This window comes from Ursus americanus, chromosome 23, assembly GCF_024610735.1.
Source record: "Ursus americanus isolate L20-20 chromosome 23, mUrsAme1.1.p, whole genome shotgun sequence".
In the NCBI taxonomy this organism is placed as follows: Eukaryota; Metazoa; Chordata; class Mammalia; order Carnivora; family Ursidae; genus Ursus; species Ursus americanus.
In genome coordinates, this window is record NC_142149.1 from 2,235,738 (window position 1) to 2,263,168 (window position 27,431).

Sequence of the window (27,431 nt, forward strand, 5' to 3'; positions counted from 1 at the left end):
TGTCAGCGTCATGAGTAAGCACGAGGCTCTGTGGCTGGGAGGGCTGGGAAGTGGCAGCTGCCAATCACCGCGGAGGGGACGTGGGGGGCTATCATGGGGTGGGGCGGCTCCACCAGAGGGGCGGGCCAGGTGGGGGGATAGCATGGGCCACGGCACGGTCACTGGTCCCGACCAGGAGGGACACGGCCCCAGGCGGCCAGGGGGCGCTCCTGAAAACAAAGCAAAACCCAGAAGGCACGGTGGCATCCGGTGGCCAGAGTCCCCGAACCCTGTCCCTCTGCCCGGTCTGCCTGCATGCCTGCTGGCCAGCCCACACCACCTGCTCCAGGATGCTGTCCTCCTCCCAGGCTGCATTCCTCATGTTCCCCATTCCTGGGCCTCTTCTGGGCTTGGGCTCCATCCAAGCCCCCTGACCTGTGAGTAGCCTGCAGGACAGAGGAGGGGATCCAGCGCCCTGTGGGCCAGGCACTGAGCTAGGCATGACTGCGGGGCACCGTGTACTCTCACAGCACTCCTGGGAGCCAGGGATCATCAGCCCCATTTACGGGTGAGATGAGGCCGGAAAGCGTTTAAGAAACTGTCTCCAAGGTCTTACAGCTCGGATTGGCAGAGCCACACTCCGCTCAGTCTTTCGGCTCACCGCCAAAGGCTCCGTGCCTGTGCTGTGCCTGGGAGCCCTCTGCCTGACTGCCCCTACCCGCCCCTCACCCTGACCCCTGGTCTCCCTGCCCTGACCCCGCAGAGTTAACCCTGCTCTCCTCCCTGCCCTGTGGATGCTCTTAGGCATCTTGGGTCCTACATAGACCACACAGATCACGGTCCCCTGAATGCACATTTGTTCCCTGAAGCTCTGTCCCACCCCAGACCAGCAATGACCAGGTCAGGCCTGACCCTGCAGGCCCCACAGGTGGTCATGAAAGGAATGAACGGTGGACAGAGGCAGGCTGCAAGGCAAGAGCAGTGCACTAGGGCCCCTGGCATGACTGCAGAGGTGTGCGTCCTGGGGAGATGGAGAGGCCAGGCCCCGCCCACCCTGGGAACCCCAGGCCCCTTCCTTCATTCCCGGCCCTGCTGGAGGCTGAGGCAGGTGACTGCTGGGGATCGGATTAACCGCTCCAGGTTAATTGGCTATCCCCCGCTACCAGCATGACAGATCCTGCTTGACATTTCCCTAGATAGTTAATTGATACCCAAGTAATTTGTCATGGAGACCTTGTTATATGCCAACTAGGTCCCCTAAGCCGTCAGCGTCTGTGCCCCAGAAACAAGATTGGCAAGTTAATAATGGAGCCTTAATCATGCTGTTTCGTGCTGGCATTGGAAGAGAATTACCCAGAGACAAGCCGGGGCATCACTGGGCATCACTGGGCAGAGACAATGCTTTCTAGGGTCTTGGGAACAGACTGTCCTGAGAGATCCTGAAGCCACTGCACCTTCCTGAGACGGTCCCCTCCCGTTTCTCCAATGGCGTGTATCTTCTTCTGGTGCCAGGGTTCTGTCCACCGAGGAACCCCCGTCCATGGGTGCGCTGGGGCTGACTCCACTCCCTGGCTCCAGGCATAGGTCCCCCAGCTCCAACCTCGCCAGTGATCATGGTCAGGCCAGGTCAGCCAGAACCAAGGGGCGTGGCCTTAGTGCCTTCGCAGGAGACTTCAGGATAGAAGGGTGCACTTTGCTTGGGAACATAACAGGGGAGAAGGTAAGCCTGGGGCTGCTGCCAGCCACACGGCCCCCAGAGGAGCGAGGTCCCCTGCGAATAGCACCCACGCAGAGAGAAAGCAGGTGTGGTGCCACCAGGCCGCACACAGCCAGCTCTGCCCCTGGAGGGAACCAACAGCCCATTTTTGTTTACGGTGGTTCATGTTGGTTCCTGTCACACGTAATCTGGAGGGGCCTCCGCTCGAGCACCCTACAGGCTCTTGCCCCAGGATCCGAGCCCATCTGCAGACCCTGTGTGGGGTCTGATCACAAGAGCACAGAGGAGCACCTGGGCAGGAAGGGGAGGCCTGGACAGAGGGCCAGGGAGGGCAGGGAAAGGGATTCTCAAGGACAGCACAGCACCTGCCCTCGGGAGGCGGGGAGCAGGGTGAGAGAGGAACATAAGCAGGGCAAAGGCTCCCTGAGCATCTGGGCCAGCAGCGCAGGCCGGCACCCCATCAGCTTCAGCACCGCAGATAGCGGTGGCCTCGCGGCCCACAGCACAGCAGGGACAGAGGAGGGAACGGTAGGACCTCCATAGTCCCAGAGGTTCACAGACCAGGAAATGAGACAATGCAGGTGACAGACACCCGAAAGTCATCATGGTGTCCTTCCACCTTAGAAACAAAAACTCAGCCACCTTCCCAGGACTCCCTGATGGAAGGCCAGAAGGCACACAGGTTTCGGGGCTGTTGCTCTCGAGGAGCCGCTGGACGCCGCGTGCCACTCCTCGCAGGGAGCAGACCCGAGCGAAGGGCTGTGTGGAGCCCACGAAGCAGGGAGTTGACAGGAGAGACGAGGGTAGACAGCGGTCCCTGGTGATGTGCAGCAGGTGTACAAGGCAACCGAGAAGGGCGGGCACGGGAGGAGCGGCTGGGAGTCAGCTGTCTGCGGCTGCGTAAATGATCCCAGAACAAGGCTCTGTTATCTCACAGCTTACGAGGGATCGGAACCTGGGAGCAGACTGGCTAGCGGGTTCTGGTCCAAAATCTCTCAGGAGGGTGTGCTCAGGATGACAGCCGGACTGTGGACGCGGAAAGCCTGACCAGGGCTGGAGGGTGCACTTAGAAGCGGCAGGTGGGCTCACTTCCTAGCTACGTGGCCTACATAGAGCGGCTTCTGACATGACAGCTGCCCCCCTCCACGTGAATGATGAGAGAGAGACCCATCAAGACTGAAGTCCCAACGATCAACACGGCCAGAGCACCACACAAGCCGCAGGACGCGTGGATCGCCAGGAGACGTCGTGGAGGCTGGTGACCACAGGCTCCAAGAAAAAACAAATTCAGAGATGGCCTGATGTTTTTCACGTACCAAAAAAGACATTTTTATTTTTGTTGCAGGGTTTGGGGGTGAATAAGTAATAGGTACACAAACCAAACCCAAAACATGAGGCAGTTATTAAGTCCAGGAAAAACAAGAGGTTCTATAAGAAGGGAGATGGGCTACTCAGCTGTGAGTAGTAGGAGCAGAGAAATAATGCACACATTGAATTAGGATTCAGCCAAACTGAGAAGATGGGTGGAAGGAAAGTGTGTGTGTATGAACAAATTCCCAGGAATCCCAGGGAAGGGTTAGGGAGCTGCCTGGATCTCATGGGCAGTCCCTCCCCTACGTCCTGGAGTCTGGCCTAGGTCTTCCTCCCCTGCCCCGCCGTGGCCCTTTGCTGGCTTCCCCCATGTTCCCTCCCTCTGCGTTGCTCTAGGTCTGCTTGTCTATCTCGGACAGTGAGCCCATCTTTACTGTCCCCTTCCCCATGCTTCTGCCTGTTGGGTGGGGAAGAATCAGACAGAGGTGGGCCGAGCCCTGTTCCCAAGCAACAGCTGTCGCTGCCCCCAGTGCCGCCTATGGCGGCAGGAAGGTGCCAGAAGCTTCTCCTGCTTCCTGGGGAGGTGAACTGGGGACAGCGGGCGGTGCTCCATCATTCCCACGACACCTGCCTAGTTACCCAGCATGCTGTTCATCTGGATGTCAGAGCTGCCGCATGCCTGTGCCTTTAATTAATAATGTGGTAAAACTCCACGCAGGGCCCAGCCAGGGCAGTGCAGCAGGGACTGCTGGGGCTGGGACAAACCTGGAGGGGGGGGGCAGGTCCCTGAGGAACTCCCCCTCCCCCAGCGGGTGCAGAGGCCTTGGGCTGGAATTCAGGACTCTGGCTCCTTGTTCCCAGCTGTTCTCACTAGGCCCTGAAGGCCTAGGTCAAGCCCCTTCAGGACCCATCCAGGAAGAGGCAGGAAAACAGACCCTCAGGGGTGCGTGTACACCAGTGACTGGAGCCCAGGTGGCCTTCAGGCCCTGTAAAGTTGGGACCTCAGGGGCCTAGGTGGAAGAGTGAGGGATGGTCGAAGGTGCTGAGGAGACTGGCTATAAACCAGACTCAAATGGGAAAATGCCTGTAGCCAGAGAATAGGGGTGGGGGGGAGGGGGGTCCTTGGGACAGTTAGGACCATGGCCAGGCCTCCCCCCTGAGGCCTGGATTTGGCCTGATCAAGAAGGGCCACTCCCAGCCCTGGGTGTCCCCCATTCCTGAATGGGCCAAGAGAGAGGATGGTGCACAGGCTGGGGTCCCCGAGATGGGGAACCCAAGAGACCCATGGGGCCCATGTGTGACCTGCAATGGCCAGGCCAAACCACCTCATGGGAGCCTCTCACTCCCAGCCCTTGGGCAGGGTGGGGACCTAGGGAAAGGGCGCAGAGGCTGCTGGGTTAACAGGAAGATCTATTTGGATCCAACTTGAATTATTGAGTGTCTCAAGACTTATTCTTGGCTCTGGGGCAGGCTGTGGTCTGTGAAGATGGACATCATCTCGGTCCTATTTTTAAGGTTCTGTGGGAAGGAGCTGAGACACCACCAACTCAGGGCCCCCACATGCCCTTCTACCCTGGGGCGACAGAGCTGAGCTCCTGGGGTGGGGGTGGAGTGGGCAAGCCATGACCCCCTGAAGCTCCCTCCCCATACCCATGCCTGATGCTTTCTAGGTCTCCTGCGAATGACCCTGGCTAGCAGGTCCCCACCTCAGCCCCTCCACCTGCCTCCGTGGACAGCTCTCAGCCACTGTCCCCCTCCCCGAGCTCCCACCCTGGCCCACGTCTGACCCCTGCACCCCATTCCCCTAAGCCCAGCCCCCTCTGAAAAGCCCTGGCTGTATCCACGCCCACATCCCTGGGGTGGGCGGGTTCTCAACAAACTGCCAAAACCCACTATCTCTTTGCTGCTTCTCTGACTTGCGCTCCGTGGCTTGGTTGGCCACTGAAAGGGCTGAGGAGCCCATGGCACCCTACACTGCTGCGGGTTCTCTTCCTGGAGGCCAGCATTACCCTGATACCAAACCAGACAAAGCCATCACGAGAAAACTACAGACCAATAACCCTGAGGAGTATCGATCTAGAAGTCCTCAACAAAATACCAGCACATCAAATCCAGCAGCATAATACAAGGATTATATATCATGACCAAGACCAAGTGCAACTCATCCCAGAAATGCAGAGTGGCTCAGAATCAACCCACGTGACACAGCAATTACAGAGTGAAGGGGAACGATCCTTTCGATAGACACAGAGAGAGCTGGACAAACCCAAGCCCCGTTTGTGATAAAGACACAGAGAGACTGGGAACAGAAGCGAGCTTCCTCAGCCTGAAAAGGGCGTCCGTGAAGAGCCTGCAGCCCACACTGTCCTCACTGGGGACTGAGAGCGCTCTTCTTCAAATCAGGAGCAAGACAAGGACGTCTGTGCTCGCCACTGGTTGTCAACGTCCTACCGGAAGTCCTAGCCAGACAATCAGGCAAGGGAGGGACAGAAAGGCGCTCAGACTGGAAAGGAAGAGGGAAAAGTACAACTATGTCTATTTGCACCGGACACAACCTTACACGCACAACGCCCCGAGGAAGGTGTGCACACATGCCCACACACGCACACACGCTCTCACAGCTAGCAACGGACACCCAAAAATGAAGTTAATAAAACAATGCCATTTATAATAGCATCAAAAAGAACGGATACTTAGGAATAAATTTAACCAAAGGAAGGGTAAGATGTGTACACTGAAGGGGAGCCTGGGTGGCTCAGTTGGTTAAGCGTCTGACTCTTGATTTTGGCTCAGGTCCCGATCTCAGGGTCGTGAGGTCAAGCCCCGCATCAGGTTCCGTGCTGGCTGTGGAGCCTGCTTAAGATCCTCTCTCCCTCTGCCCCTCACACCCCTCTCTCTCCCTCTCAAAAAAAGACTTGTACACTGAAAACCACACAATGATATAGACAGAAGTTCACGAAAAAGGAAAGGAAGAGGCGCCCGAGCACAAGCGCGGGCAAGACCGAGCACCACTAGGGGGCAGTGCTCCCCGAGTCAGTCAGCACGGTGCGCATCGAAGTCCAACTGCCTTTTTGCAGAAATGGACAAACTGGTCCTAAAACTCATACGGAATTGCCAGGGACCCAGAAGAGCCACACATAAACAGTAACTCAAAGCGGGTCAGAGATGTAACTGTAGGAGCTAACACCGTAACTCTCTTGGAGGAAGTCTCCATGACCCTGGATCAGGCCATGGTTTCTTCAATACGACACCAGACGCACAAGCGACAGATGAGCAACAGACACGTTGGACTTCGTCAAACTCAACAGCTTTCACGCACAAAGAACACTATCCAGGGAGAAGACAGCCCACAGAGCAGCGGGAGCCCATGTGGGAGTTACGTAACCGAGGGGTCTGGAATGCAGAGCACAGAGAGAACTCTCACAGCTCAACAACATGACAACCCCATTGCAAAAAGGGCAAAGGATTTCTACAGACAAATGGCCAAGGATCACATGGAAAGGTGCTCAGCGTCCTCCGTCATTAGGGAATGCACATCACACCCCCAGGGTGGCCAGAATCGGAGCAGCAGGGGAGACACGGGAGCCCCGCCTTGCTGGGGAGCATGTGGAAAACAGCAGCAAAACAGCGTGGCTCTTCCCCAGAAGGTAAACACACAGCCAGCCGCCGCAGGACCCAGGGACGGCCCTCCTCGGTATACACGTGGGAGGACGGGAGACACCTGTCCGCCCGTGTGCTTGGCCGTGTACTAATAGCCACAAAGAGGAACAGGCCAAATCCCCCACGGTGGGCGGGCGTCCGCGACACGTGCTCTGGCCGGACAACGGAGTCGCACTGGGCCGGTCACAGCGGCACGGCTCGGCGCAGCACGGCGGAGGGACGGTGAAAACCCTGTGCTCAGAACACGGGGCTGGAGATGTGAAAGCAGCTAGGCACAAAGGCCACAGCGCGACTGTGCGGACTCTGGTGCCCAGAGCTGCCAGGGCAGGGGGGTGACTGCTCACAGGGAGCGGGGTTCCCTCCGGGGTGAGGAAGCCGCTCGAGAACTAGACAGTAGTGCCGATGGCACAAGATCCTGACTATACTAAAAACCACTGAATTGTACACAAAAAAACCCGCTTAAAATGGCAGCTTTGTGATGTGACTTTAATTTCAAAACAAAAACTACCTGGGTAAGTTGTCTGCAAACTTCTCTCCAGGCTCTGGCCTGCTCTTCACTGAGAAGGGGGAGGAGGTAAGGGGGATGGGGACCCCACTGTGGCAGGTTGTGCCCATCCGGGCCCTCCAGTCACCGAACAGCCAGCGGCTTTCAGTAGAGCCCCCCTCCCACCCCAGTAGGAAGCCAGGGCCATCTGCCTGCACCCCTTAGAGAGGTGGGGCCCCGAGGGTTGCTGCTGTGACCTGGTGCCAAGCCCCCAGCACCCCAGGGCAGCTCTCCTGTCCGCACGGGTGGGGGAGGCATAAGGCACGGTCTGGACCTGGGAGGCCTGGTCCTGCCTGTGCAGCTCTCACAGGACTTGCATTCTGGGGGCCTGGGGTGGCATGAGAGGCTGGGAGGAGATAGGGACTCCTTTTCCTTCCTGTTTTTTCCTTCTCACAGGAGTTGTTAGCACAACCTTGCAGCAGACAGCCATCTACCCTGGCCTCCATGGGCCCCACCTTAAACGCTGTCTCTTTCTTTGTGCAGGACTGACGGGGCGGGCTCTGTGTCACACCCACTCCACACGGTGCACCGGGGTCTGGGGCAGCACGCAGCTTAGCCTAAGGCCAGTTGGTAAGAGGCAGTCAGGCCAGCTCCGCCCGGCCTCGACCCTGCACTCCCGACACCCCCCACCCTGGTCCTGATGCACCCTGGGCAGGGAAAGGCCTGGACTTGGACAAGAGAGCAGTGGTGTGCAGTGCAAGGCAGGGTGAGCTGAGAGCTCTGGGGGTGGTGGTGGGGTGAGACCTGCTTGGGCAGCAGACTGACGTGGAGTCTCCTGCAGCCTGGCCACCCTGGCACAGTGTCCCAAGTGTCTGCGTGCCCTTGGAACAGAGGGTGGTGGGATGAGGGAGCAGTTATCTGGGGCCCCCACCAAGGGCTACGGTTTCCCTCAGCCACAGACCACGGGGCAGGGGCGGAAACTGGGCACTGCTGGGGCCACATGGAGCCAGCAACCCTCCGCTCAGACCCCCCATGCCCTTCTCTGGGGCAAGGCCACCACTCCATTGCCATTGCCTGCCTCAGACCCTCCTTCTCCCAGAAAACAGGTCTCGTCCAGGCCTTGCTGGGTCTGCGGACGGAAGGCGAGGTGCCCCAGTCCCAGCTCCAGGGTACGTGGCAGCTGGTTCTTGCCCGCCCCCATCAGAGCCTCCAGGACCATGGCTGGGCTTCGCAGAGGTGTGACCCTGCCCTGGAGTAGCCCTGCCCAGGTCTGCTTATGCCCAGGGACCTCCGTGCCCCTCAAACCTCAGGCAGGACTGGCTGCCCCTCCCACCTGTGTTTGTTTATGGGGAACTGTGTCCACCGCGGAGTGAAAGACTACAGGTATTCTCCTACTTAACCTACCCAAGCTGGGGCGCTTATAACCCCAGGGAGAAAGCAGGCTCCAGGTGCGAGGTCATAGCCTCGGAGCTCCAGCAGGTGCTGTGTTGTGCTTTCCCAAGGGGCAGCCTTGTGTCTAGGTCTCAAAGCAGGGAGAACTGGGCCACCACGGGCAGAGGTGAGCTGAAAGTCACTTTCATGATGCTGGGGTGCAGGGTGTGAAGTCACAGGCACAGCACCAGGAGCCTGGGATCCCACGGAGGGCAGCCAAGGCTCCCTGTGCACCCCAGCTCTGGATAGTCCCACTCCCAGGACTGGGAGGAACGGAAGCTGGGTTGAGACATCCAAGGAGGCAGCAGGAGTGGACAGGAGGATGGAATCTGGCTTGTTCCTTCCCACATACAGCGGTCCCCTCGAAGGCACCTATGGAACATGCTGGAACCTGCACTCCTCACTAGGCCATGGAGGAGAGCCCCTAAGCATCTTGGTGGCAACCCACAGCCCCACCTGTCCTGGGGCGATCCTGCTTCCTACTGAGATGTCCCAAACAGGGGCCGCTGCCATCAAGTGGGGAAGCCCAACGCAGAGCCTCCCCCCAGCCACCTGGCCTTGTAAGGGGGCCTCAGGAGCACCGTCAGAGCAGGAGGGGAAGGGGGCCAGCAGCCTGTCTTGCTCACTGTCCCCCCTCGTTTCTCCCAGGGGTCTGGGCCCCTGAGAAGAGCTCGCTTCTCACAAATGGAAGATGGTGGGGCGGGGAGTGCTGAGACCCAGGGCCGTCCCAACTGTGCCAACCAGCTCTTTGAAAAATACTATGAATGGCAAGAAAGGCCTCTTAAAATCACATTCTCAGTAAATGCCAGAGTATGTAGGCAGCCTGGGGGCGAGCTGGCACGCAGGGGCCTGGGGGCTGCGGGCAAGGGGCATGGCCCCTGCAAGCTGGGACTTGCAGCCCTCACCAAGACAAGTGGCCAAGACAGGGACATGCCACGTCCCTGCAGTGGAGGCTGGGTCTGTGGTAAGGAGGCTGGCAGGGGAGGGCGCCCAGTGGGCAGCAGCGGGGGCAGGCTCACAGCACTCCAACCCAGAGGGGACGTGCCTCAACTGGCTTCCCAGACAGGGCTGCCCAGCCTCACAGCCTCTAGCCAGGGCAGCAGGGCCTGACACCCCTCCCCTCAGATACCAGTGCTGGTCCTCTGGAGGCCAGAGCGTCCCATGGGTCTCCCGATCCCTGAGTGTGCTGGCAGACGGGCAGGGCAGCCAGGGACCAGGCCTGGCCATCCCAGCTTGCACCCTCCAGGATCAGGGCAGAGGCCACTCAGTATGGCTGAATGGCCTGGGGTGGAGATGAGGGGCACCGCTGGTTTAAAAACAAACACAAAAGCAAGAAAAGCAGCTGTGTGTGTGCTGAAGGGACAGACAGACGAGCAGCAGGGGATGGACACGTAGTCTGGCAGTCTTAAGCCCACCCGGGCACTTTTAGAAAAACAAAACAAAACAAAACCACACACCAAAAGATCCCCATGAACCCTGAATGCCCTTTCATGTTCCAAGGAAAGCAACATCAGGCTCCTTGTGGGTCTGGCGCTCTGTGGTATGAGATCTGTCCCCTGCGGAGCTCTTGACAGCCTCGTGACCGAGACCTCGGAGCAGGAGGGGCAGCCACCCGGGCCCACCCCAGCGAGGCCAAGCCTGCTGCCATCCCCATGGATGGTGCGGCCCGCGTGTGCTGGGGCCTGGGTGCTCTACCTGCGGCTGGGGGAGGGGCCACACCCCCAGTCACTACTTCAGGCAGGCGCGGGAAGGCAGGCAGCCCGAGCGCTCCACTGTGTCCAGCTCAGCTCCCCCACTGCCGCTGCTGGCCTTTCTGGTGTGTCTTGGGGCCTCAGCTATGGGCCTCAGGGGGCCTGCCCTCACCCCCGGGCTCTTCCGAACCTTCCTTGGGGCACACCTTTGGCCTCTGTACCTTCTGGCTCCTGGTAATGACATCAAGAAGGGGCAGCATCAAACGCAGAGCCGGCCCGGAGTACCCCTTGCTCCCCAGCTGGTGACTGGAAGCTGTTGCTGATTCGAGAAGGGGCAGACCCTGCCAGTCAAGGGCCTCGGGCACTCCAGCTGGCCAGCCCCGACCCCTGGGAGAGCTCGGGGGGGGGCTCCCCATTCTCAAAACAGCTTAGTTGGGCCTAGGACAGCCTTGGACTTAAGAGGAAAAAGGAGCTCGAGGAAAAGCTGACGGTAACCCCTCTGGGGCTCGTCAATGCCACGTCTGTTCCACGTGTGGACAATGGGCCACGGAGTCTGTCCTGTGGCAAGGTGCTGTCACAGTTAAATAACCAGCCACAGCTGGCTGTGACCATCTGTGCCAGGCTCTCCCACCAGAACCTACCAGGACAAGAATGACTGTGTCTGGCATGCAGATAAGGAAACTGAGGCCTGGAGAGTGTCACGGCCGTAGCAGCCTGTGCAGGCCCAGGACGAGGACCAGGTCCATCTGACCCCCACGCCCTTCCTGTGGAGCCCACGCCCCAGCACTGCACAGGTAGTGGACAAGGCAGGTGGGGGCAGCCCTGGTGGGCTTCAGGAATTCCCACCGCACTGGAGTCAGCCCACATCCTGCTGCCTCAGCTCTGCCATCTCTCCAGGGACTCCACGTCCTCCGCCCAACCCCGCAGGGAGGCCGCACCACCACGATCGGCCCCACACTGTCGCCACCGCCAGCGAGTGCCCCCAGCACTCACCTCTCCTGCCCTGGTGCGGGGGGCCCGGGGACTCCCAGGGTCCTGCGGATGTAGTCTCGAGAGCGGATGTCAGCCTGAGGAGAGGGTGGCTCACGTGACGGGGGTGGCCTCTAGACAAGCCCACACCCCCACAACAGCCTGGTGCAACGCTCTGGCTTCCCGGAGAAAGCCGCAGAGCTAACACCAGGCTGTCACAAGCTCAGCCTTTGGGACAAGGAGCCACAGCCCCATGGGTGACACCATGGCAGTCCCTGAAGGGCCCGAGGCGACAGGCTGAGCGGGAGGCCCTGGGTTGTTCCCGGGGGTCCAGGGGAGCCACCTGGCCCTCGCCGGCTTTGTGGCCTGTGCTTCCGTAGCTTTAGTGCTTCTGTTTCAGCCCTGTTCTCAGACGGTCCTCCCCAGCCCGGCTGCTGGCCTGTCTCCCCGGCTCGTATTGGCTACGACCCCCCCCCCCCCCCCAGGGAAGTGTTGCCAGAAGGTTCTGCCAAGTCACTGGAATGGAGGATCCGGGCAGACCTGAGGGATTGGGGGGGGCGCTCTGGCCAGAGTGGGACCCCTGGAGGCGCCCCCTAGAGGCCCAGCTCTTCACAGCCCTGAGCCGCGGGGCACCAGGGGCGGGAAGCCACAGCCACAGCCACAGCCACACGTGGGCTGCTGCTGCCACCTGCAGGCCACCCTGTGCACCCACAGCCAGGGAAGGTCCCAGGTCCCGAGGAGGTGGTGGTGGCCGCCAGCACGGCGGGGGGGGGGGGGGGGGGGGGCAAGGCTCCCTGAGCCAGGGAGGCACAGCCAAGGGGTCACCAGCATGCTTGGCTGTGTGGACCGGCTCTCAGCAGTATGGCTGGGGCCCCTGGGCCCAGTCCCCTCAAGCTGACCCAGTACAGGTCATGGGGAGACGGGGGAAGCAACAGGTTCCAGGGAGGTTTCCAGGCACTTTGTCCTCCTGTCCTACAGCAGCACTGAGCCAGGAACCTGGGCTCCAGGGCTGGACAGTACAAGCCAGCACCTCTTGTCCAGACGGGCTCCCCCAGCTCCTGTGAGCTGCCAACAGAGCCGCTGCTTGTGACTCACACCCACGTCCCTGCGGGGAAGCCTCGCTCAAGGGCTTGTGCCACCGCGGCCCTGGCTCTGGCCACACCTTCCTCTGCTGGCATCAGATTCATTCCCACCCCAGGGCCTTTACAAATGTGGGTCCTTGAGCCTGGACTGCTTTCCCCCTCCTCTGGCTGGTCTCTTCCTGAGGATGGCTTCTTACAGGTGCTCATTCCGCAGGCTTCCCCAGGACACACACCTACCCATGACAGGTGATGCCCCGTCACCACCGAGCCCTCCAGTGCAGGCCCACAGGCAGCCTGCGCTCAGTTCTATCTCCTACAGGCCGAGTTTTTTCTCAGCCAAGCCAACCTGTTCCCCAAAGTTCTGCTCCTCCCACCCCCACTGTAGCCGATTTAGGTGCTGGGGGCCTGGCCCGGCCACATCCTGCAGTCTCCTAACTGATGACTGGTCCAGCACAAGCCTTCCTCAGCACGGCCTACAGCCCTGCAGGGGCCTCCCCAGCAGAGGATGGGGGCTCCCTCCCAGGCCAGCTGGGCAGGTCAGGCACTGAGGGGCTGGGGGGGGGGTGGCAGGCCACTCTGCCACCCGAGCTGACATCAGCTGATGCTCCCAGTGACCCCAGTATGGGGTGTAGGAGGCTGAAGCTGCCTGCGGGAGCACAGCGGACCCCAGGGCCCAGGCAGGGCAGGGCCCAAGGCTGAGCTCCGGCCGCCCTCCTCCCCCCAGGGCCCTTCCACAGGTGCCCGTGCTGAGGGGAAAGCAGAGGCGCATGCGCTCGCCCACCTGGCGCACGGGCTCCGGAACCCGGAACCTGCAGCAGCCTTGGGTCAGGCGCACGGCAGCCTCCAGGCTTATCTTGTGGCCCACGGAGACATAGAGGGGCTTGCTGCTGTGGTCGTGGCTCTTCAGGGCCTAGGACAAGGAAGGCAAAGTCAGAGCACAGCAGAGACGAGCCCCGGGGGCTTCAGGACCGACAACAGGTCGGGGGCAGGCTGCGGCGAGTGCAGCCCAGAGGTCCCCTCAGCACAGCCTGGGCCAGAGGGGCAGGGTCTGGTGCGCTTGAACAACTGCACGTGTGTTTGTGGGCACCACCTCTGGGAGTGCAGGCCCCTGGCCACTCACCATGCCCAGGACAGTCCCAGAGCCTCCTATCAGAGGAAATGAGTCTCCTCCAGCCCGCAGAAGTCGTATCTGGAAAGCAGGAAGAAAAAACATGGAAAAAGTCTTTTCTTGTGGAGGGCAGAGGGCAGGCCTGTTTGTTTTTGGAGTCCAAGCAGCCGCTAGGCAAGGAGAGGGCAGGGCCCACATCTGCACATGGTCTGCAGTCCTCGCGAAGCCACACAGCCTCATGGCCCCGTGCACAGCCATCCCACGAGTGGGCTCAGTGTCCAGGAGACCGTCACCAGCACCGTCCGACCCTGACGAAGCCTTTGGAACTCAGTTCTCTCTTCCTTGTTCTACGGAAGAGGAATCTGGGGCCTGGAGAAGGGGCAGCAGCCCACCCAGGCCCCAGTGCTGATGGGAGGAGGTGCTAGGCTGGAACGAAGGCCTGGCGCCCACCCAGCCTGGCTGGTGGACACACGGATGCTTCCCACGGGCCCGAACCACTCCCTCCACTCTCTCTCCTGTGAGGAATTTAAGAATGTTTGGTTCAACCCAACAAAGTCTTCTAAGGGGTGGGGATTGGTCCATTGAGTGACTCGGGAGCCACCCAAGTTTGGTCTGGGGTCCCTGTCCACTCCACGAACAACTGTTCTGTGCAGACACAGGTCTGCCCGGAGGAACGAGACAGAAGTGATCACTGTCCTCGGAGTCTGCCATCTGGCGGTAGAGCTCGACGTGTCACCAGGTCCCTCTGGAGTGGGGTGTCACGTTCCCAATGCCAGCTTTGAGGGGGCCAAAGGAGGGAAATACTGGGAGAAGCTGGGGTGAGGGAGCTCTGGGCAGACTGGGCAGGACCAGCGTGCGGGGCCTGGACTGGGGGTGGGGGAAAGCACAGAGGGCCCTACGGGCTCACAAATGTTCTGTCCCCAGTAACTGGAGGCCCTTGCCCTACATGGGGTGCCACAGCAGCACAGAGGTAGGGGGGTGGGAGAGGCAAGCATGTGCCCAGGAGGCTGGGAGTGCTCAGACGGCACTCCTCCAGACTGGCTGGCTGCCGCCGTGACCCACGACCAACGGGGGACACAGGGCACCCATAGAGAAAGGCGGGGTTTTCTCACTCTGGGCCAGGGAGCCAAGATGAGGAGAGTGTGAACTGGCCAGGGCTGGACCAGAGGTGCCTACGGGACAGGTCCATGCAGTTGTCTGAGCCTGCATGCCCCCACAGGCCCTCTCCTTGTGCCGGGTGTTGCCCCTGCATGCCCCCTCACCTTCTCCTTGTGCCGGGCGTTGTTCTCTAGCCCGTCCACCTGCAGGAGCTTTTTGGCCACCCCAATGCAGGGCAAGTCTGTGAGGACGCCGAGGTGGCAGGCCACTCCGAAGCCTACAGGGGCAGAGAGTGAGGCTGGGCTGGTGAGGCAGTGAGCCAAACAGTCAAGAGACAGTGTGGAGACAGAGACAAACCAGAACCTGCCCGAGTCTCCCCAGGTAAACAGAGGCCTGTCGATGGACTGAGGACTGGGGAGAGAGGACTGGGAGAGCCAGCCTGAGCTGGGATGTGGCCCTCTGCCCCAATTTCACGATTGTCAGGCTGGGGTGGAAGATGCCTCCTTTCCCCCGGCAAGGTCAGGAGCCTGATTAGCTCACGATACTTCACACTGGTTCTCCTCCCACTTTCTGGCACTTTCCATCCTCTTCTCTCCTTTGCAGCTGCCGTCAGGCCTCTGTGTCACCCTCCCAACACATCTTTGGGGCTCCTGTCAGGCAGTACGTATGCAATGACTGGCTACCCGGTCCCACGCTGGAACCCACAGGTCCCAGGGCCAGCCTTCCCAGGTCCCTCAGCTGCCCCACCCCCAGGCTTGTGTCTGAGGGCGAAACCTCCCCTCTCCCTCAGTTAATCTCTCTGGGGTCAGCGTCCCAGTGCCCAGGTAGGTGCAAGTTTCCCAGTGTCAGTGGGGAATGGGCACTCCTGTCTGGTTTCAGTCGAGGGCCTGTCACTACTTGAGGTGGGATGAGGTGGGACAGGCTAGCTGAGCAGCAGTCAGGACCAAACTGGCCGAGGGGGCCTGAGATGGGCCAGCACAGAGTGCTAGGGGAGGCCTCAGGGGTGGGCAGGAAAGAAGCGGGGGTGACAAGAACAGGATTCTTTACTGGGTGAGGTCCTGACAATGAAATCAAGCCCAAGAAAGAGTGCCAGTGCCAGGCTGGCAGCAGGGGGTCCGGGGCAGTGCAGCCACTCCGTAAGGAGACAGGTCAGAACCACCCCTCCTAGGCCCTGTCTTTTGGGAGCAGGATTACCTCGGTGGTGGAGAACCCCATTTCCATCCACAAGGAGGACCTGGAAGAGCCACAGGTGAGTCAGTTAGCTGAACTGCCCCTTGCCCATCAGGCCAGGGCATCCTGGAGCAAGGGGGTTGGAGCTGCCACTTTATGGGGGGGGGCAGTTTTTTAGAAAATCTGATCCCTCTCCTCAAGGTACAAGTGCATCCTTTCCAGGGAGTTCAGAGGTCTCCCCGTGTGGTGGGTGATAAGGCTGGCAGAGGCCTTCCCTTCTGGGTGGAAACTGAGGGCCCTTCTCCCTGGAGTCGAGGCACCTGCCTGGGGCACGAGGCGGGGCTCCTTCTCCCGCAGCCGCCGCACCGCATCCACCAGGAAGGGCACCTCTCGGAAGGCCAGGAAGCCCGACACGTAGGGAGCCGTCAGGCTAACCATGCAGCAGTCCTCATACACCACCTGTCACCGGGCACCCAGGTCACAGGCAGGCGTGGCCCTCCGCCCTTCGGGCCTCGCGGTGCTGCCAGCTCCCTCCCCATCTCCCCCCCACCTCACCAGCCTTGCCTATCTGGGGGGAGAGTGCACGGTGACAAGGTGATCGCCCTGCAAACGGGCAGCAGGGAGTAAAGGTGCTCACACGCCTCCCGCACCAGGCCCTCCTGCTCGGGCCCCTCTGTCCACCCCACACCCGGCTGTCAGGAGGCTCAGAGAAGACAAAGCACAGAGCATGTGTGTGAAGTGCCACCAGAGTAAGGACGTCACTGTTCCCCATTGGAAGGAAAGGCCAGGTCCTCACAGGGGTTACAACCGCAAGAAAGGCAAACCTGGCTCTATGAAAAAGAGATTTCAAAGAATCCAGAAAAGGACAGGCAGGTTCTGAGAGCTAGACAATCTGAAAGAGAAAACAGGTCCCAAGCGACAGGAGAGTCTAGAGACTGTGAGGCCGCCAGAGCAAAGAGCCCCGGGGCCTTCCAAACCACACCTTCCACCCCCACCCCTGAAGCTGGGCTTGAAGTGCCTGCGCCCCAGAGAAGGGGCCGTTCTCCCTGAGCACAGGGCAGGTGCTTGTGCCTCCAGCATCCTGATCACTGACTCACAGGAAGCTTACCCAACTGCCAAAGACCCAAAGTAGGTAGGGTCTCATCTGAAGACAGAACAGAGAAACAGATTCATGGTGAGCCCAGAGGCTGGAGCACGGAGCCGCACGAAGCTCAGATGTGACCTGAGCTCTCACAGGATCATGGCTGCTTGTCTGAATCTGTCCGCACAAGCTCCAGAAACTAGAGATCCAGATAAAGCTCTGCAGACACCATGTCCACGGCATGACCCGGGAATGAGCCTATGATGACCGTTCGTGTGCACCTACGCGGGGAAGTGAACAGCCTGGGACAGCGGAGGCAGCTCCAGATCTGGGCTGGGCACGGAGAGCTGGGGACTGGGGGCACAGGGCTGGCGCTGGGGGACAGATGGGATGACACCCGTGGGCAGTCCCGGCCAGTGGGGACCCGGGGGAAGAGGCGTGGGAGGATGCGAGGCCAGCAGTGGCCTTGCAGGAAGACGCGGCCTCTGGGGAGAAACAGGGGGCCCCTGCAGGGTTGTGGTGAAGAAAACGAGGCCAGAAGCGTGAGGTTCTTCAGAAACAAGAGCGTCAAGAGCCGGGAGGCACGCTTGGCCATCGCTGACTCAGAAAAGGGCACCACTTACCGGAGCGCCTGCACCTCACCCATCCCTCATGCTCTGAGAAAGCCGACCAGCCACCCAGAGCCCCGGCCCTCCAGACGCCTGTCTGAACACGACTGTCACGCACACTGAAGGCTGCGCAAACTCAGACGGCAGTGACCCAAACTCACGAGTCGTTAAATAAACGCTGCCGACCAGTCGTGTGGCGGAGGGAAGTGAACTGTCCCTACGCGCAGACGGAGAGCACAAGGCAAAAACGGAAAACTCAGGACGGACATAAACACGAACACTGGACAGCCAGAAAAGCCAGGGTGTGTGACCGAAAAACAGGGCGATGGGGTCAAGTGCCTCAACAGAGCACTTAAAGCCTCAATCCACAAAACGTTCCAGAAAGAAAGGAAATCCGACCCCACACATTCAAAAAGCCAGCTGTCAACTTGGAGAAACAGACCTGGAACAGTCAGCTCCAGAAGCATCCGAGTGAAAGAATAGGAGTAAAGGAAACAGGCACCATAACGGGCACCCCCGCCCCGAGTCCATGTGACCCAAGGGCAGCAGTGGGCATGCACCGCACCTCCAACCCTCACAGATCAGAAAGCAAAACCAGCTCAAGAGGCAACTGGGGAAAGCACACGGACAGGGGTCCAGGCGGTGTTCGGGGCTGTGAAGACTGCTGTCACGTAGGTCCCACTTGGGACAGGCCAGCTGAGGGGCTCCCAGGTGAGCTGCCACCACCTCTGGGAGACACGTGCGGATCCCTCAGCACACGCACGCACGCACAGAAAACGCGACATCAGTCAGCAACCGCTGGATCTGAGTAGAGTACACGGGTGTTCAATGTGTCATTCTTCTAATGTTTCAATGTTTACACATTTCCAAGTTAAAAATCTGGAAAAAGAAAAAAACTCAACTGTGCAACAGCCGTGTTAACGTGATCCGGACGGCCAGCAATCTGTGAAGATCTGCAGGTTTCAACCTAAGGGGGTGACGTGGCCCCTACACATTCAGTCTCTTCGGTGCATTCAGATCCACAGAACTCAGGTGGAACTCAGTTCAATTCTGGCGCCTGATGTAGAGACGGACACTGCTAACTGCGGGCAGACCAGACAGCCAAGAGCAAGGGAAGAAGCTGGAAGTCCCATCAGTGAGCCTCTGAGGACAGAGCGAAGCAGACAGAGGGAGAGCACAGAGCGGTCTTCAGACAGTGGGAGGGTGGATATGGAGGAAGGCGGGAAAGGTCTGTTCCGCGCTTTGCTGCCTGAGGCACAGTCAATGGGCAGAAGTCACAGACACTTCAGCTCTCTGTGGAAAAGAACATACTAACCAGGCGTCCAGCCACGGAATGGGCTCTGTTGCGAGCATCAGGGATGCCGAGGAAAGGATTCCTGGCTGCGCGGAAGGCAGACCAGTGCTTCCCACCCTGGCTCTGCTTCGAAATCACAGGGATGCTTGTTTAAAGAAGCAGATTTCCAAGTCGTACACTGGGAGATTCTTTTTTCTTTCCAGAAATGAGTTGGGGCTCTGGGATTTATATATTTTTTTAAGACTTTACTGAGATAGAATTTACTATCAAGTTCACTTGAAGTCCATACTTCAATGTTTTTTATATACAGAGTACAACCATCTGATCCTAGAACATTTTCATGACCCCCTCAAAATAAATCTTGCCTACATTAGCAGTCACCCCATCGATCCCTCTCCCTAGCCCTCGGCAACCAGGCATTTACTTTCTGTCTCTGGATCTGCCTGTGGGATTTATACACACCTCCAGGAGCCTGACTGGGCAGACCTGTGATCAGGCATTTGGGAGCCTCTGCACCAGACTCTGCCCAAGCCCCTTTCCTAGTCTAAGCTCTTGCAGCACGGGAAGGTGAACGCTGAGTCCATCCAAGCAGCAGGCTCTCCGCTCTGTGCCGGGGTTACAAGAGGAACAGGCTCATCCCACCCTTGAGAAGTCCCGGTTAGTGCCGTAACTATTACAACAGAAAAAGCACTGCATGAGAAAGAGACCACGGACCGGGATGACAGGTGGTTAACCCCGCAGCAAGGGGAAAGAACAGAGATGGGACTATGTGAACTGGGTCTTGAAAAGTAAGAAACTAGCTAATGTTTATTTTTTGAGGGTTTACCATGTGCCAACTAACTGCTTTCCATGCATGATCTCATTTATCCCTCACAACTGGGATGGCTATCAACAGTGTTACCATCCTCAAGTTAGAAAAGAGGAAGTGAACAGGCAAGGGGGGTGAAGTGGGAGTGGCAGAGGGGAGGTAAAGACCCAGGCAGTCTGGCTCCTGAAGCTGTGCCTTATCCCCGAGGCCATCCTACAAACTGCCCAGGGGACCTGTGAGGGCAGGGACGCTGCTTCCACGACCACCCTAGGTCCAGCTCTCAGCACGCAGCAGGTGCTCAGTACATTTTTGCTGAGTTTTGACTAAAAAGGTCTTCCAAGTAAAGCGCAAAGACACTAAAGGAGGAACATGCGGTCTTTGCGAGCAGGCAGACGAGGGAGGGAAAACCTCTGAGCTTCAAAGCAAAGGTTTCCTTGTCAAGCTCTTCTGTAGTCAGGGCTTCCTGAACCGTGGACCACAGATGAATCACTGGCATACTGTTGACTCGTTCGCGTATCTCTCTGAGTGTCTTCCATGGGGCAGGCATTGAGCCAGGCGCCCACGGCTACAGCTGGTGGGCATGACGATAGGGTTCCTATCTCTGTGGAGTTTACATTCTGGGAGGGTAGAGAGACCCACCAATTCCATTGCAGTGCCGTAAAGGGGAAAGAGAGGGTACTGAGTAACTCCTGGTCTTGCAGGGAGAGGGGGTTGCTTACTGGGGGACCTGCGGTGAGTAGAGGTTAGCCAGGAGAGGAAACACCAGTGCAAAGGTCAGGCAGGCAGAGAGAGAATGGCATATTTGAGAAATCTGAAGTACTCTGGAGTGGGGAACGGAGATTAGTGAGAGTCGAACTTATAGCTTGACATTCAGTAGGGTCAGATCCCGAAGGGTCTTTACACTTATTAGCCAGTAAACCCATTTTCCATGAGATCACAGACCGGGCACCAAAGTGTTCTAAGTAAACTAGGTGGTGGCGTGACCACATTCACTTTTCACGAAAATCTCTCTGCTGGCAGCACGGAGAAGGGGCTGCAGAGGGCAATCCTGAAGGCAGGAAACCCAGTGAAGCTTCTAGTTGTGACCTGCAGGAAGGGGGACAGGGGCCCAGCCAGGGAAGCAGCCGTGAGGATGCAGGCAGGGGGCTAGATTCCTGCATACTGAGGAAGCAGCAAAAATGGAGCTAGCGTGGGACAGAACAGAACTGAAGGTGTGAATGAATCTCTGGGGAGACAGGGATTTCCAGCTTGGACAATTCAGGGCATGTTGCTGCGGGTCACTGAAATGAGAAGCCCAAGTCGGTGATCAACTTGAAGACAAGACGGGAGTTAATTCACATTTTAAGTCACAGAACCTCTTTCAGTTTTTACTCCCCTCCTTCTCTCTTCAAAGGCTTCCCAACCTATTCAGGAAATCCTACAAAAGGAGAAGCAGGGTTCTACGCAGGCACAGGTCCCTGTCCCGGTGCCCCAGCCAGAGCGGGGCGCCCCCGCAGGGTTACCTCGAGCTCAGGGTAGCTGAGCACCACCAGCGAGGCACAAGCGCTGACACTGTCGCCCTTCACAAAGGACACGTCCACGCCCCCGACCCTCTGCAGCCCCAAGAAGGCGGCGTCCCGCTGCCACGCCTCCGTGTCCCGGTCTACGACGAGGGCCTTCAGCCGGGCTTGCTCCCTGAGGGCGACACACGTCCGGCGGACCTCCCGACCCCGCAAGTCCATGCCCGGGGGAGGGGGCTTGAGGGTCTTCGTTGGGGCACTCCCGGTCTCACCCCCTCCTCCCGGGGACACCTCCTTCGCGGTCTCGCCCCCCCCCCTTCCCAGGGAGCCCGGCCTCGGGGACACCCCTCTACGGTCTCACCCCCACTTCCCGAGGACACCCCCTTCGCGGTCTCGCCCCCCCTTCCCGGGGAGCCTGGCCTCGGGGACACCCCTCTGCGGTCTCGCCCCCACCTTCCCACCGCACCGAGACCCGGAGCCAGAAGCAAGTGCCGCCAACCCCGCAGACTACAACTCCCGAAGGTCCTTTCGTCTGCGAGCCGGAAGCGGGAGGGGCCCCCGTAGCCTCAAAGTCGCTCCAGCCCCCGAAATTTGGCAGTGAGCCAACCCCATTACCGTTTCCAGAGCGACAGAGTCTCCTCTAGCGGCCACTCCGCCGCCTCCCGGGCCATGGCGCGCCCCCAAGCGCCCCTTCCGGTAGCGACACTTCCCGCGGGCGTCACTTCCGGAGGCCCGCGCGCAGGCGCTCGGCAGTCTTTGTGGGCTTGGAATAGCTGTCTGGGGCTCGGGGTCCGACCGCTGTGCTTCCGGACGCCGCCGCCTAGTGGCGGGAGGCTTGCTGGGACCTACCCCCCCCCCCCGCCCCCGCCCACCTCCCGCCGTAACCCCCACCCCCCACCCCGCCTCCCCGGGTAGCGGAGCAGCGATGGAGGAGCCCGGCTACCACCCGCAGGCGGCCAGGAGCGTGTCAGCGCGTGCGCGGGAGTCTTCGTCGGGACGAAGGCTCGGACAGCGCGCAGAGCAGCCTCGTGCCTTTAGACGGCAGAGCGGCGAAGCCGAGGGATGGGCAGATCGGTGTGGGCTGCGGGCAAGGAAGGGCGACAGCAGGGTTTGCTGGTACAGCGCTGTCAGCCTGCTGCCTGGGGAGGACGCTGGCCCCCAGGCTCCCAGCGCAGGGTGGTGTGCAGTGCACAACGGGGTAGCGGGTCAGGACTGACCTTCCCTCCTGGCATTCTCTCTCTCTCCTTTGGCTTTGGACCCCATCACCGAACTCGTCCCCTCCCCCCCGCCCCCCCCCCCCCCGCACGACACTGTGATTTTAGGCCCAAGACCTCAGTGAAAGTCCTGAGAGCAGGTCGCATTCCTCACCGGGCCAGACTCATGGGTCGTGGCAGGCCCAAAGCCTCACCTGCCACAGTACACACAGACAACCCTTGGAACATTGACTCTTAGCTCTAAGCTCCTCCACTGAATGAATATTTACTCCGCGCTCCCTTGTGCCAGGCCTTGTGCTGGATGTTGGGGTTACAGCTTCCTCGGGGTGCAGCTGCATGGTGTGCCTGTTGCAGTGAAAATGAGGCGCCAGCCCCCTTTAGATTGAGTGGGCAAGGCCTCTCTGAGGGGATAGTTAAGAGGAGCCCGGGCAAAGGGCATAGCTCGTGTAAGGGTCCTGTGGTAGGCAAGACATTGGTGTATTTGAGGCATGGAAGGCAGCCAGTGAGGCTGACCTGTAGGCATCTGACCCATGTTGTATATCCTACCAGGGAGATTCGGAGAAGTGTGTGGATAAGAACTGTAGTCTGAATGTAGATCTCAAAAGGAAATACGGACGTTGGAGGTTCAGGAAAGGCTTTGAATAGCATTTGACAACTGACAGGGCCTTGAAGGATGGGCAAGTTTCAGCAGGGAGAAGGAATACCCACCACTTCTGAGCGCCCACTGCATGCCAGGCACGTGCCCTGTCGTTTACCTGCACTAGCTCCTTTCTCACCACAGCACAGAGAGGTATTTTAAACATTGAGAAGTCAAGGCTTAAAGAGGTCAAGGACTTGCTCAAGGCCATAGAACTGGCAAACAGGAGGGCCAAGATTTGCACCGGGGTCCGTCTGGGACGTGTTGTGGGTCGGCCTTGTCATGGTACACGGTGGTGAGGATGAGGGGGCCCTTGCACTGGGTGACAGGGGGCCATTCGTGGGCCTGTGGGGCTGGGGCCGAAGTTGCTCTAGCCGAGGCTCTGCTGTGCTTCGGGGTACAGGCTTTGGGGGTGGGGAATGCTGGGCCTGTGGCACACTCATCATCAGGGTGGGTGCAGAGGAATGGGGCAGGGTTGGGTGCAGGTCTGTGTAGGATGGACAAGGTCTTGGGGCAGCATGTGTGCGGTCCAGCTAGGGCCCGTCCCTCCACTTCTCTGGGCTCTTGCCGAGATGGCTCCCCCAAATCCTCCCACCTCCTCATAAGGAAGCAGGGTCCTGCTGTCCCCAGGGCCCTGATGAGGTGAGGTCAGCATTTGCCCTTTCCTGGTGCTGCTTTTCCAGTTGGAACTGGGATTCACGATGCTTGTGCATAAGCTAATTCGTGACCAAGAAGGGCTTGCAAAGTGTTGCCCGAACCCAGGAATCACCGACATAACTCATGGCGTCTCAGTTAACACATGATGAAATCCCGCAGCCTGGGACAAAAGGTACAGAATTTACACACACAGCAAGGTCCTAAAAGGGAGACAGTGATCAGTCATGAAGATTTTCAGGTGAGTCACCACCAGCCTAGCGATGATCTCTGCCTGGGCAGAAAGCAGGAGCTGCAACAAGGAAACGTGCAGGTGGGTGGATGCGATCAGAGGCGGGAACGAGGGGGAGGTGGTGGTCAGTGAGGAGACAAGAAGGCAGGGACGGGTCGGTGGGCTTGAAACAGAAACTGCGGGAAGAAGAGAGGTCTGACAGCAGGGGCAAGCCTTCCCCTGGAAGCCCACAGGTTCTCTCCTGGAGGAGCCTTTCCGTTTGGAAGAGAAAATGCAATTTTCCCCGAATGTATTTTATCACTCCAACGTCAGCGGGCCGCCGGGAGCTGCTGGTTTATCCCTTGCGTATCTTTATTCCTTTTACGGAGGAACTGTTGTTCCCATCCCACAGCCTGACCTGTGGACACAGCACTCACAGCTCGCTAGAGTGCAGCTGTTTTCCAGCGAGGCCATCGCAGGCACGGGTGTGGGGTCACCCCTCTGAGGCCGAGCCTGAGGCTTTTGCCCTGGAGTCTGGCGAGCAGGGGCCAACTACGGATCCCGAGCTCTGCCGTCATTCCGTCCTGACAAAAATTTACTTCCCACCTTCTACGCCAGAGCGAACATATTCTGTCCGGAACATTCCACTTTATGGATGTGTCTACATGTACGCTTCCACAAAAAACCAAAAACATTCCCCAAAGCTGAGTTGGTGTCTACTTGCCATAAATAGAAGCTCTGCCCTCAAAGAAAACGATTTTTTAGCAGCAAAACTCAAGTTTATTAAAACAAGTATGACAAGTATAATAAAATTTACATTTGCCTGTGCTAGGCCAGTGTATTTCTGTACAAAGAAGATAATGCTAGACAGGATGGTTAAGGCTTTGAAAGCATAGCATAGAAAACAAAATACCTTCGTTAAAAAAACCCTTCATAAAAATGTGGGGGAAAAAGTTCCCAGCCAAAAAAAAAGTTTCACAGCAGGAGACGGACCCCCGACTCCCCCCCCCCCCCCGCAAGGTGTGGCACAGTGAGGGCCCAGAGCAGCACCTGATGGCCATGCCGGCTCCATCCCGACTTGGAGGTATCAGAGCACTTCCAAGTGCAAGTCGAGGAATTGAACAAGCCCCTCTCCCCTTAAATGGGCAACCCAGGCACAAGATGGGGGGGTGCCTTTGCAGAGTCTGGAACAATGGAACAATCACAGGTTACTAAGTGCAAGTGGCTGTTGTATCAGATTAATCGCCAAGGGGTCTGGATTACCGGGCCCCCCTTCATCAGACACTGAAGAGAATGAGGGGCAGCTTCTGCCGGCAGCTCCCTCCACTGTGGCTGCAGTGTTGACAGCAGTCCTGGCAGCATTTTCTCTTCCAGTAGCTTTCACCCCACGGGCCTAATTTCAAGTTGACTTGAGTCGTTCACTGATTCGGAATGTATACTGAAGACGTCTGCCTCTGACTCGTGAACAGTAGGCATCTCCGTGCTAATGGGTGCTGAGCCACTTGGGGGCAGGAGTCAGTCCAGAGGCCACAAGTGTCTGAGGACATTGTGCGAAAGAGGCACAAGCCTCCCAGGAAGAAAAGAGGTACAAGATCAGCTGGTAGACTATTCTCTTTTCCCTCCTTCAGAAACTTGGCTGGTTCTGTGTTCTCTCTTGTTTTTACGGCGTGGCTGAGATCCAGAGGAAGAAACAGACCGTCACACGTCAGGGACTTCGAGATCACATCAAGACCACACGTTTATTTAGCAGGATGCTGGACCATCCATAAGTTCTCAGGAAAATGCCAGAACCATGCCTTTGATCCAAGGCTAATTGATAAGCTTTCATTCAGAATTTAAAACCCCTAGAGTCAGAAGCAAATGTGACCATCACGCCAGTCTCTTGATTGTGTAAACAAGGAAAGCTCCGACCCGGACACGCCGGGGGCCGTGTGAGGGCTGGGAGGTTTGGCCTCAAGGCACTCACAGAACATGCTGACTTGTATTTGGAAGGGGACAAAAAAGGGGCTTCATAGAAACCTACAAATGTGTGTATAACACGCAGGACTGAAGGGAAGCAACGAGCCGGAGTCTCCTCCCTGACTGCAGAATAGATGAGAAGGAAAACAAAAGCAAAATCAATAGCCCTGTTTCCCCCTCCCTCATTCTGTAGTTAGAGGGGCCAGGGTGGGTACGTGCCAGTCTCCAGCCAGCAAGCTGAAGGCACCCTCCGCCACTGTCACGGGAAGCTGACAAGCACGTGCTCAGTCCGCCCCCCTCCGGGGGAATGGAAAGGCGGTTGGTTCCAGTTTCACAACGTCTCCAGTTCTCCCCTCCCCCCGGACGGCACTCACAGTCCGTGAGAAAGATGTGGAACGTGCACATTTCCTGAAGCAGCGTGGCTCTTAGGCTGTCCGTGGCACAGCACGCGGGGGTCCTGCAGCCCCCCAGGAAGCCCCAGCCAGGGCAGAGCGGACTCTAGCCTGCTTGCCGACCCTGCTTCAGTTCAGCAGCCGCGCTCCACACGGGGACACAACTGCACAGCAGTATCTTCTCTGGGAACTGGTGCTCCAGTTCAGGAGGGATTTCACTGTCTTTGGTTTCCATGTAACTTACCAGAGTGTCTCTCAGGCTGAAAAACCAAGGAACAAGAGACAGGAGGTTAAGCGGTCTCCCATATAATGCAAGGACACCATCAGGGGTCATCACTGTCTCCAAGTGCTCACGGAGACCATCAGAGTCAAGTCAACCAACTCCTGAGTTCCTGAGCGGGGACTAGAAGCCGGGGTGAGGGGCTGCAGGACACACCTGCTGCTTACCACCTGCACTATACAAACAGCCCAGAGTGTAGCTGACCCTGGTAATGGCCGGGTCACGCTCCTGTAAGCACTCTGCTACTGTGATCTGCTCTATGAACACACAGCCTCGCCATTCAAAAAAACCTTGTATTCCATTTCAGGTTTTATGTTAACAAAGATGTTTCCTAGGAAAGGGATCTTTTTTCTCTGCACTGAAAGTCCAGGATAGTAAAGACTTGTTGAGTACGTTCAGAGAATATCAATGATGCAAGTATATGCCCGACAGTGTAATGGAAGAAAACTGCAAATATGAAGTGTGCCGGCGAGGAGACCTGGGATTGGATTATCTATTTAGAAAAACAAACCAGGGGCACGTGGGTGGCTCAGTTGGTGAAGCCTGGTCATGATCCCAGGGTCCTGGGATCGAGTCCCACATCAGGCTCCCTGCTCAGTGGGGAGCCTGATTCTCCCTCTCCCTCTGCCCCTCCCCCCGTTCGTGCTCATTCTCTCTGTCAAATAAATAAAATCTAAAAAAAAGAAAAGAAAAACAGGAATGGTAAATCCCTCACATCACACATAAAAAATAAACTGGTCAACATAGCAGATGTCCAACACGAAACTACGAAAGCACAGGAAGAAAACATGGCAGAATACTTCACAGCCTTCAGGTAACGGAGACCCTTATAGCTATATTTTCCTGGTCCTTATAGAAAAATTCCGTCAGATCTGGCTTTCTGAAATTAAACACTGGGGTAGAGCATTTGTAACATAACAAATAAAAGGATGATCTTAAATCTTTTAAGATTATGAAAAAAGATAACTGAAAAAAACCATAACAGATATCAACAGATAATTCAGGAGAAGATAGAAAACTGGCAGATATGCTAGGAGAATATGTGCAGCTTCAACAGCAGACAGGAAACTGAAAGTGAGGATGAGATCTCCGTT

At 58.1% G+C, this 27,431-nt stretch overlaps 2 protein-coding genes across 6 annotated transcripts in view; both read right to left on the reverse strand.

Annotated features, from left to right (window-relative positions):
• Positions 1-3,000: 3,000 nt before the first annotated feature.
• Positions 3,001-21,673, reverse strand: ENDOV (endonuclease V). Of its 4 annotated transcripts, none has more exons than XM_045814048.2 (9): positions 21,606-21,673; positions 20,994-21,165; positions 16,025-16,159; positions 15,725-15,764; positions 14,695-14,807; positions 13,445-13,513; positions 13,106-13,234; positions 11,267-11,340; positions 3,001-10,504 (listed from the first exon to the last, which is right to left on the reverse strand). In XM_045814048.2, exons 1-9 carry the CDS (start codon positions 21,659-21,661, stop codon positions 10,414-10,416), a joined length of 879 nt encoding a protein of 292 aa, XP_045670004.1. In that variant the 5' UTR covers positions 21,662-21,673; the 3' UTR covers positions 3,001-10,413. The 4 variants fall into 4 exon arrangements, 3 of the variants coding, with proteins under 3 accessions (XP_045670004.1, XP_087710146.1, XP_045670005.1); XR_006782727.2 differs by having other exon boundaries at positions 10,442-10,504; positions 16,021-16,159; XM_045814049.2 differs by having other exon boundaries at positions 10,480-10,592.
• A 3,753-nt stretch (positions 21,674-25,426) lies between these two features.
• RNF213 (ring finger protein 213) overlaps positions 25,427-27,431 on the reverse strand; it is a 97,868-nt gene continuing 95,863 nt past the window's right edge. For both annotated transcript variants that reach the window (XM_045813871.2, XM_045813872.2), the window contains one exon: positions 25,427-26,317. In XM_045813871.2, coding sequence (XP_045669827.2) covers positions 26,164-26,317 — 154 coding nt within the window. In that variant the 3' untranslated portion in view covers positions 25,427-26,163. The remainder of the gene's footprint in view (positions 26,318-27,431) is intronic.

What these genes read in the sequence shown, in the direction of transcription:
- ENDOV (XM_045814048.2), bottom strand. Translation starts at nt 21,661, where the DNA reads ATGGCCCGGGAGGCGGCGGAGTGGCCGCTAGAGGAGACTCTGTCGCTC. An exon ending in ACTCTGTCGCTCTGGAAACG is followed by an intron (nt 21,166 to 21,605) that starts GTAATGGGGTTG and finishes TGTCGCCCTCAG; the next exon opens with GGAGCAAGCCCGGCTGAAGG. An exon ending in TTCCGGAGCCCGTGCGCCAG is followed by an intron (nt 11,341 to 13,105) that starts GTGGGCGAGCGC and finishes CCCTCTCCTCAG; the next exon opens with GCTGACATCCGCTCTCGAGA.